This window comes from Pantherophis guttatus, chromosome 6 (assembly GCF_059756535.1).
Source record: "Pantherophis guttatus breed Tessera chromosome 6, ASM5975653v1, whole genome shotgun sequence".
Lineage (NCBI taxonomy): Eukaryota > Metazoa > Chordata > Lepidosauria > Squamata > Colubridae > Pantherophis > Pantherophis guttatus.
This window is the reverse complement of record NC_142068.1, coordinates 60,279,021-60,289,547: the sequence shown is the minus strand read 5'-3', so window position 1 is coordinate 60,289,547 and position 10,527 is coordinate 60,279,021. Positions and strand designations below refer to the sequence as shown.

General features: G+C 34.3%; 1 protein-coding gene across 2 annotated transcripts in view; it reads right to left on the bottom strand.

Annotated features, from left to right (window-relative positions):
* Window positions 1-202: 202 nt before the first annotated feature.
* Window positions 203-10,527, bottom strand: part of ABRAXAS2 (abraxas 2, BRISC complex subunit) — a 28,015-nt gene continuing 17,690 nt past the window's right edge. For both annotated transcript variants that reach the window (XM_034436411.3, XM_087871594.1), the window contains exons 5-9: window positions 8,683-8,873; window positions 7,737-7,856; window positions 7,127-7,211; window positions 5,702-5,816; window positions 203-2,239 (exon numbers count right to left, since the gene is read on the bottom strand). In XM_034436411.3, coding sequence (XP_034292302.1) covers window positions 1,770-2,239; window positions 5,702-5,816; window positions 7,127-7,211; window positions 7,737-7,856; window positions 8,683-8,873 — 981 coding nt within the window. In that variant the 3' untranslated portion in view covers window positions 203-1,769. The remainder of the gene's footprint in view (window positions 2,240-5,701; window positions 5,817-7,126; window positions 7,212-7,736; window positions 7,857-8,682; window positions 8,874-10,527) is intronic.

Genomic DNA, 10,527 nt, shown 5'->3' with positions numbered 1-10,527 from the left:
ATAAATGAACATTTAAACACTGGCATTATTGCGTGTATACTACGATCGTGTGCATGTTTCTCTTTAACGCCTGCTAAGGTAGGTACCAAAATGCAGTTGTTTTCAAAAATTTGTTTCATGTGAAAATAAAATAGCGTAACTTTTTATTTGCAGATACATGATTTTACTATAATGGAACCCTGCTGACAAATATTAAAAGATAAAGGATTAAATAAGATTTTATTGTCACATTTACCTTTGTCAAAGATGTACATTTAAAAGTTTCTGAGCAAGATTAAAAATTTATCAAATGAACTGATGAGATGGCAACAGCACTTATTGAACAAACTGCACTATAGTAGCTTGTATACCCAAAGTTAATAAAATCCAAATATTTGTTAATTAGAACAGACTACAGCAATGAAAAAAAAATGCATCATGTTAAGGCCAAAGAATATATTAAGTAGTGGAATAGAAATGTTTTACAGTCCCAAATATTCAAGGAGATAAATCATTTAAATGCTTTTTTTTTTATTCATTAGAGACATAGAAGACTAATAATAAATAGATCTCAGACTGTTTAGCTATTGAGATTTTAGCCCAAGGAAGTCTGACATCTTTAAAAAAAAAAAAAAAGGAGGGAGGAGGTTGGATATTAATGAGTGAAATTATGCATGATCAAAACACATTGTCATAGACTGAACAGTTCACTATTTGGTAATTGAAATAAAAGCCAAATTGGATGCTTAAATTGCACTGTTTTTTTTTTTATCATGGGGGTTAAAAAATACCCCCAAACCTCCACCAGCCCTGCAAACATATAGTAAAGAAATAAGTGCATCCAAATATATTTTGAGCAGAATCTTCTTCGTGCTTCCAAAAGCAGAGTCTCCCGCTTCCCAATAAGAAACACAATTTAAATTTAAGAGGAAATTTTCAAGTTAAGCGCAAGTGTGGGCATTTTTGCAAGTAAGTTGCAAGAGCTTATCATCTTCATTAAATGTTCAGCATTTATAGTTTTCTAATACAAAACTCTGACATAACTGACCACTTCCACTATGTGCTTTCATGTGTTATGAACAAAACTGAGACAATAAGGATAGTGTGGCAAAGTCACATTAAATCCACCAACGTCAAAGTAGTATGCTTAGGACATTCACAGATGATTTACTGGTAATCGCTTTTCTACATAAAAAGGCAACCATAATGTCAAGTGATTTACATTAGGCCTGTAGAAAAAGATTGAAACAAACCCCATCTCTATTGAAAGAGCATGCAGAGAGGATAATTCACATTTGTTCCAATCCGGCTTCTTGGAAATAAAGGTTTGTTTGTTTGTTTTCCTGGCAATGATTTATTTGGCTTCATCATTAAAAAGCCTGCTGATTTAAGTCCTTTAGAAACAACCTCTCTAAAATTCAAGGCATGATAGTACACGAGGTAAGGTTTGATTTAAGATCATTAGAGACCATGTTTAGTTGAGAAATCCCTTTTCTTTCTTTCTTTTTTTTTTCTTTTCTTTTGGAAGGTATGGCAACAAAAGTTACAACTGTTTCAAATTTCACTTTGCTATTTACCAGTACATCCTGAATCTCGTCAATCAGTACAGGTTGATTATCTTCCATTACAAAACTTGTAAAACTGTATCAAAGTGAGTAAGCCATCTAAGTTCAAAGTCTTTTTATATCTGTTGTGCACAATAATCCTCTTTTGTAGCTCTTTTCCTCAAAGTTAAATTCCAAAATATTTCTGTAACAATTAGGAAAGATAGTCCTATGTTAAGCTCTATATTAAATCTGAGAGATCTGAGTGTTCCTGGAATCTCCATCCACATGTGCTAAGGATCGAGAATCTCTTGTTTGTGCGTATTCACTGTCAGAAGACTCTGTAGGGTCAAGGGAATTCTCATAGTCACTGTCTTCTGATTCATTAACATTCTCATCGGTGGTGGTGGTGTGGGAACAAGGCTGCATGGACGTTCCACTGCCTGAATACTTCAATCCTGTGTTTGTGGAAGCATAACTAGAAGAGCCCACTGCTTGAGGCCGAGGCATAAAAACACTGCTTTCTAGAACCCCAGGACGTACACCACTGTCATGATTAATCACACTGAAGTCAGCATAAGGAGGAGGAGGATCAGAAGCATCAGATTCTTCAAGATTACTTTCCACAATGAATCCAGGATGTGTTATTTGTGGGATAAACATAGGCTCCAAGGTGTCATTTGACATTTGCCTGTTTAAGAGTGTCTGTTGTAATCCTAGAAAAGTGGAAAAGTAAAGGTTGTAATACCAACCAGTTAGATAAAGACAATTAGTTTAGGCATCTTCTAACCTGTTTGCTGAGAGGTTTCTACACATCAATGGGAAAGGAATGTCATATGTAGTTTGTATTCAATTGGTAAGCCAAGAATTTAAGTGAAAGGTTTATAAACAAATATCAAATAGAAATAGAAATCTATTTTCTTATACATTACTTTGTTATTATTAGCATGATTAACATTTATATACTGTCTTTATTTTGTTATCTAGCTTAAGTATAGATTCTTAGGGTTTTCGAAGGATAGGCAGGAACGTAACTTTTACAATGGGTCACGATACATACATAGATACTGTCTGTCTATCTATCTATCACAATTATGACAGAGGACTAGGCTGCTGCAAGAATAAACAAAATTTTCTTCAGGTGGTTTAATTTCAAGTAATTTAACAGAATCAAAGCTGCAACTCAGAGTTGCTGTAGACCGACTTAACCAACAATGCATCTAAGAATAGATCTCAGACTGTTTAGCTATTGAGATTTTAGCCCTAGAAAGTCTGACATCTAAAAAAAAAAAAAGGAGGTGGGGGGAGGTTGGATATTAATGCGTGGAATTATGCATGATCAAAACACATTGTCACAGACTGAACAGTTCACTATTTGTTAATTGAAATAAAAGCCAAATCGGATGCTTAAATTGCAATGGGACCAGAATCATTAGAACATTAAATTGAGGTTTCACATTTCTTTGTTCTTTATATTTACTGTTGCAAAAACTATCTGAATTAATATCTATACAACTTTTTCTATTTTTTTAACTTAACAGGTAGCTGGATCACAATTCATTTGTCATCCAAATGTCACCAGAAATTGCATACTCATGTCATTTTTTTCAGTTTCGTTTGTGGTACAATATTAGATTACTACTATGTGCACCTCGGCATCCTTCTTTCATGTTACTAGGAGATGTTGTGGATATCAGTATGTCTACTTTGGCAACCTTCCATGTGTCATAAATCTCTAACTCTTGGAAGGAAAACTACCATTTCTAAGCAAGCATTTGGTTTATGATGGCATCTCCTTGGCAATGCACTGTGTGCTCCAGTCTTATGTTTCTCAGATCACTATACTCTGAGACGAAGGAGGAAGAGAAAAATTAGATAAATCATATACCAAACTAATCACACACCAAAGCATTTTTTAATCTCAACATTCAGCCATACTTAAAGAAAAACCTTTGTTTTTAAGAAATAATATACAATGTATACACTAGCAAGACTTTCTGAAACTTTGCATTCTTATAGTATGTGTAACATTCATAAATGTATGCATAAGGATTTAAGAATTTTCTACACTACCATCTTTTAAAATATATATATATATATATTTGTCAGCTTCTCTTGTGGAGATATTGCAACTTTTGAATCCTAAAAGCACTTCAAGCTAGACCCAGATTTCTCTTTCATTCAAAGAAAGGATTGAGATTCAGCAGAATCTGCACTGAATGAAGGTAGCTTTCATCATGTCCCTCATACTATTGTTAGAGGTTTCCACAAATCTCTGGAACGGTTTTTCAGACAGAAAGGGAAATGGAAAAAAACATAGTCTCCTTTCCCAATTCCTTCAGTAAGGACTCTCATGAATGAATTCATGCTTGTGGGTAATCTGGAGACAATCCAGCATTTTTTACTTGTTTCTTTCTACATGACTGCAGTATAGTATTACAATGTGCACATTCACAGTATCTCTGCGACATAATTATGTATTGACAGCTCCTTACTCTGTAGTATGATAAAACAGTTTTCTCTATTTTTAAAAAAATCATCCCTCAATTATGCTATCTTCTGTATTAAGAGTTCTTGTACGGGATTAATGAAGAAACATTACTGCCCTTATGGCAAAGTGCAAAGGATTATCATTGCCCTGCCATTTAGTGAACCTTTTAGTTTCAAGCTGCATATGAAGCACTACATCTTCTTCCACCTCTGGTGCTTCCTATTTGCTTGTTCATTTTTTTCATCTGTTCATTTTAATAGGAATGATACCAGCACAGGTGAGGAATCTCTCAGGGAACCAAAGACCCTTTTAACTAAAGATCCAAGGCAAATCCAGATATAGATTATTTGCTACAAGTGCCAAAGCTTACATTTATGTGGAAAATCCTATGACTGTTACATTTACTTTCCAGAACTGAGTCATGTCTGATGCAAGCACTAGCAGAAGGAATATGTTAGTCTTCTGATACTCAGGGGCTTTATTTAATTGCCCATCTGGTAAATGTTCAGTAAGTATATGGAAATATATTGCTTAAGAGTAACATCTATGGCAATGGTGTGCTTATGGTATTTCAGGAGACAATTGGGTAACAGTACTGAGGTGAACAGAAAATGTATAATGCAATATGTCATAACCCAAATTTGAAAATCTCTCTCTCTCTCTCTCCCTCCCTCCCTCCCTCTCCCTCTCAACACACATGCTGATCTCTATAGGTCTTCATTCTTCATTCCATACCTACTCTGTTTCTTCTTTACTCACCTAACTGCAACCCTAAGATAACATATTTTTAGGAGACAGTTTATTTACAACTGTAAATAAAGAATACATCTTTCAGTTAAAAGATTATAATCTGTATCCATTATTTATATATTCCACCTGAAACTCTTTGGTCTTTTCAGTGAATATGTTAAACTTGTATAATTTAATCCTAGGCCTCTTCACTATTTCTTCATTGTTTATTCAATTAGCATAATTACGCCAGCTAAAATATTGGCACTGGACTGGAGCTACATCTGAATTTACTGCACTCCTTCTCTAGTAGAAATGACATATAAAATTGAATTTACTTATTACACAAATAAAGTATGTTCCTTTCATTGTTTCAAAAATGAAGGCAGTTACAATAGGGAAAGCTATAAAAATCAAAGTTCCAGCCATGGTAAAATAGAATAGAATAACAGAATAGAACTTTATTGGCCAAGTGTGATTGGACACACAATGTAATGTAATGTAACACTTAATGTAAGAGAGGAAGATCTAAATAAAAACCAGGTAAGTAAATATAAATGCTCAGATGTACAATCTGCTCTCTCTCTCTCTCTCTCTCTCTCTCTCTCTCTCTCTCTCTCTCTGTCTGTCTGTCTGTCTGTCTGTCTGTCTGTCTATCTATCTATCTATCTATCTATCTATCTATCTATCTATCTATCGGTATCCCTCTGCATGAAGTGTATGTAGCATGCCTAATATTTGCATTAGGAAGGGCACCAATCACTAAAAATTTCCCAAAGTAGCTTATGGTATTATCATTAAAACGAGTATTCCATTGGCAGAACAGGGAGATATAAACTGAAACAGCAACTCACTTATTTTACCTCCACTAAATAACAGGAGCGATAAAACTTAACGTAGCTGACTGCAACATCAATTTTCTAAGCGAGTTTTTTTTAAAATTACATGAGAGTCTTACTTATTTCCTGCTCTTTTTCATTTTTCCTTTGTGAGATTTGCCTTTTTAGCTTATTCACCTCCGCTTGGAAAGATTCAACAGTTCGCTCGCTTTTCTCTACATCTATGCATACTGCCTAGGAGAAAGACAACAAGGTTATTCGACTGACCCTGCCCACCCTTGATGCAGAAGAAACTATATGGATACAAATTACCACAAACTGTCTAGTATCAACCCATCTGTCTGGTAATTCTGGTTAAATGTCTATTGTAAGATTAATGATAAAAAGCACCATGATACAAAGTTCAGACCTATTGATTTGGAGGTTCTGCAAAGGTATCTTATTAAGCTATACTTCATCAGCTATCTCTTATTTTAAATTATTTCTGAAATGCATTTCATGGCACGAAGTGGCCATGACTCAATGGCGAATGAGACAACCTCCTTATGCATAGATGGATAACATTCCATTCATAATGCCACCCCTCATATTTTTAACATGTATTTAGGTGGCTACTTATGGATGTAATAACTGATTTTGAAATAACTGGAATCCAATTCAAGGGAAGACAAAGAAACGGGACTTAAAGCTACTAAAATAAAGAGAGCTATGCGCTGAAAATGTGATTGATTTGTTTGCCAAAATTGTACTATCATCCACTTAAGATCCTTTATGAAATATTTAACAGAAAGTGCTATTATGTATTTATACATAAAAGTCCAATCTTGCAGCTAATCCAAACAAATTCCTACCCTTGAATGCAGTTATATTCTGCATTTTGCTCATGCAAGTATCACTAAGAGATCTAATGCACATTATTTTCATTTGACTTTATTGAGCTTTTGCTCAATGCACTTTTAATCTTAAAACAGGCTGTTTTAGCTTTAGTTTCTTTATATTGCTACCTATTCTAACAATAGTTTTCGTTCTTTAAGACACCTAAAGCATAATTTGCAAATATTAACAGTGTAGCTATAATGTATTTTAAATACAGGTAGTCCTCGATTTATAGCAGTTCATTTAGTAACTGTCCAAAGTTACCACAGCACTAAAAAAGTGTCTTCTGACCGATTTTTGCTTACGACTGTTGCAGCATCCCCACGTGATCAAAATTCAAATGCTTGGCAACTGACTCATATTTATGATGGTTCTGTTGTCCCGGGGACATGTGATCACCTTCTGCGACTTTCTGACAAGCAAAGTCAATGGGGACACCAGATTCACTTAACAACCATGTTACTAACTTAGCAACTGCAGTGATTCACTTAAAAACTGTGGCAAGAAAGGTCATAAAATGGGACAACTCACTTAACAAATGCTTCACTTAGCAACAGAAACTTTGGGCTCAATTGCGGTGTTAAGTCGAGGACTTCCTGTACCAAATAGTTTTCTGTATGTTATCATAGCATAAAAAGATTGCCAAATTTTAAAATAAAAGGAGTTACCTGTACTTTTTCCTGAAGTGCATTATAAACCTGATATATAGCCCTGATGTCCTTCATCACTCCATCTTTATCAAAAAAATCAGTACTAAAATACAAAACATAATGTATTAGAAATAAATCATAATCCTATCTTACTCATTCTCTGTTACCCTTAAAGTCAATTTATATTTCTTACATAGTGATACACAGAGTACCAATGCATGAACTGGTACAGCTGTTTGCAAATCCAATCGTTTTTGCTCAGCCTGCTTTGATTGTGATAGTGTCGAAGAAATATACCTTAGAGAAATCTAAGTTACACATTAAAGAAGTACATTCTTCATTTCTCCTTATTCCCATTAATTTACTGTACTGAGAAAAAAAATACAACTATAAAAGATGACATAAGTCTATATGCTGCAGTTACCTGCATGTATATTCTATGTGCAGGATACCCTGGCATGTGCCTATGTTTCTTAAGCTAACTTTGATCAGTACTTTCCTACATTGCTAGAAACTAGCAATGATATAACAAAAGCAGATAATCAAGAAAAGTGCATACGTATTGTAATTTATGTTTATTTCTTAATATGCCAAATTGGCAATGAATATGTTTGGAAACATTGCTTACCCATGTTCTTTAATAACTTTGGTATAGTTTTGAGAAGTATTTGGCACTGAAGAGACCTTATATTCTTGCTGGCTTGTGTTGCCAAGGTTAGGGATAGTAAGTGACACTCTTTGATTATACCTACATAAAAAAAGATCAGATAATTAATAAACATTACAAAAATTCCTGAGATTTTAAGCAATCATGTTTAACCAGAAATTATTATTTTTAGTTTTATGGAATAAAGACTATTATTAACTGTATCTATAATTAGCTACAATGTTTAAATTGAATCTGGAGTGACTATCAATTTAACAATTGCCTAGATAGTTGACAACTATTAATCCTCCATTAACTGTACATTCATGCTTTTTGTAATACTACAGAAATGCAATAATATGGCTTACTTTTTGGTCGATATCTAAATTATACCTCCTGGTTAAAAAAAAAGAATAATTTCTTTCTTTTGTCTCAATTAGAGAAATAGGCTAGAAGAAACTATTCCAATAGTCCTTAAAAATAAGGAACAGAAACTCATAAATCAATTCCATTGAGTAAAATGGCTCTCTCAGTTTTTCAGCTAAAATTTTAGTTAATTATTTTATTGATTTAATATTGCAAGTTGTAACTATATTTATAATAAAGCGTTATAGAGAACCAAATTTACTTTCATAACATGAAAGTAATCTATGGGTTGGATTAAAAAATAAGCCTACGGCATAGAAAGATGCATTTGATTACTAAAGTTAAAATGGAACCACTTTGCGAAGCCTAAATGAGTACGACAGAAGAAAAAAACAACTTGCATTTTACCTGAGTATGCAGAAACGAAAAAGACTTTTTGAAAACTCAACACTAGGGTTAAAAGGGGTATCTGATATAATTCACTTTTTTCTGTGTTTAATTATTATTTTATTAAAAATACAGTTCATTTAGATCCCTCCCCTGTATCATAAAAATCATTTACCTTCGATTTGGTCTAAAAAGGACATATTCTAAAGCATGTGTAGAATTATTTGCGGTGGAGATGAAACTGAAGAGAAGGAAGACAAGATCAGGTACTCCAAGAATCTGTGTCAGCTGTTTATGGATGATGTGTTCTCTATATGACATTTGTTGCTGAGTATTCCTTCTAAATCTATACCATCCAATAACATTCTGCAATAAAAAATGAGTAATGTTTCATTATTTAAACACAACTGTTTAGTACACCATGGCCATTCTAAGGGGTTATTCTAATCTGGGATAGTGGATGGGAGGGGGGGGGGAAACTATTCCAGAACAAAGAGGTTGTTACTAAGAAGGCTTGCTTCTCAGCACCCACTGCAAAGGAGGAGGGATCATAAGCCTACCCACTCCACAGAAAGTAAGGGGTGGGTGGGAAGATTCTACTGAGATCAGACACATGCAAAGATAATAGGGAATTGAGTCATGGACAGTGTTTGAATTGGACATGCAAGTCAACTGGCAACCAGTGAAGCCCCTATGTTACTATTCATTTGCTATATCAGTGTTGACTGGCCAGAAAGAACATACTTATTTTTATAAGTTCTACCTTCCTAATCGTCCTTCAGGATAGTCCCATAGTGAGCAAACTCCAGTGATTCAACAAGTGGGCTTAGATAATTTTTGCTAGAAAAAGGTTGGAATTTCCACACAAGCCATTGGTGGGCAAGGAAACTCTTCGTGAGAGTTTCCATTTCTTGGTCCAGCATGAGCTTCTAGTCCAAAGTTCTCTATCATGAGCCACAGCACACAGATATTACCTCATCCCATAGTATTCAGATAAAAATTTTAGATGCACCTATTAAGTCATGTAATTTTTGTAAACCCTCATGCTATGACATGAAACTCAAAGTCAAGTATTCTAAAGATCCTTAAATGAATGAACCTGTTAGGATTTAAATTGAATAGTTGTACTATTGACTGAACTACAGTATGAAGCTATTCGTATGGCAGAAGCTATTTACAATGGCTTGCGTATGAAAAATATTGGCAGATAGAAGCCTCAAGTAAACATGTTCAGCCTCTACTTAGACTAACACATTTTATTACATTTTCTGACAGAAACTCCCAAGGATGACCTTGGGAGACAAAGGAAAGTGATGCTGCAATCAAGCAAGAGAGGGCGGTGCCTCCAAGGACTTGTCAGAGAAAGAATTTTTGGAACAACCTGCCCTAATTGATCAGATGGTTAAAAGTGGTGGTGGGAAGTTTGTACTTTCAGACTTGCAAGATTCTGGTAGCATAGCCTTACAATAAAGGAGATTTAGCTCACTCATTGTCTTCCCATTTGATTTACCTGGGAAGGCCGACATCAGTAACCAGCTTTTTTCTAGACTATAACTTTAAAAAGATGTCCAAAAATTAACAGAATTATTTTTTAAAATAAATAAAATAAAATCTGCAACAGAAATGTATTCCAAAAATATTCATACATTCAAAGTGTATATGACAAATTCTGTTTGAAACTGAAGCAATAATATAATTAAAGATGGTTACCCATGAAGCATTTGTAACTGTTTGAAATACTTTGTTTATTTAATGCCATTTTTTCAATGACTCTCAGCAAAAACACATTCAAAGGCAAATTAACACTGAAATGAATTTTTCTATACAATAATTGCAGAGCAAAATCAAAATTAACACCCCGAGCAAAAATTGAAATTCATACTGCTTGTTCTAATCTAAATGCAACAACATGCTTTAAGGGCATTCAGAGAGGAGACTCTTCTAGCCTGTCTAGATGGCTTTAATGGTTCTTATAACTCTACTTTAGAATATGACAGGGCCTACTGAGATGTGACCATGG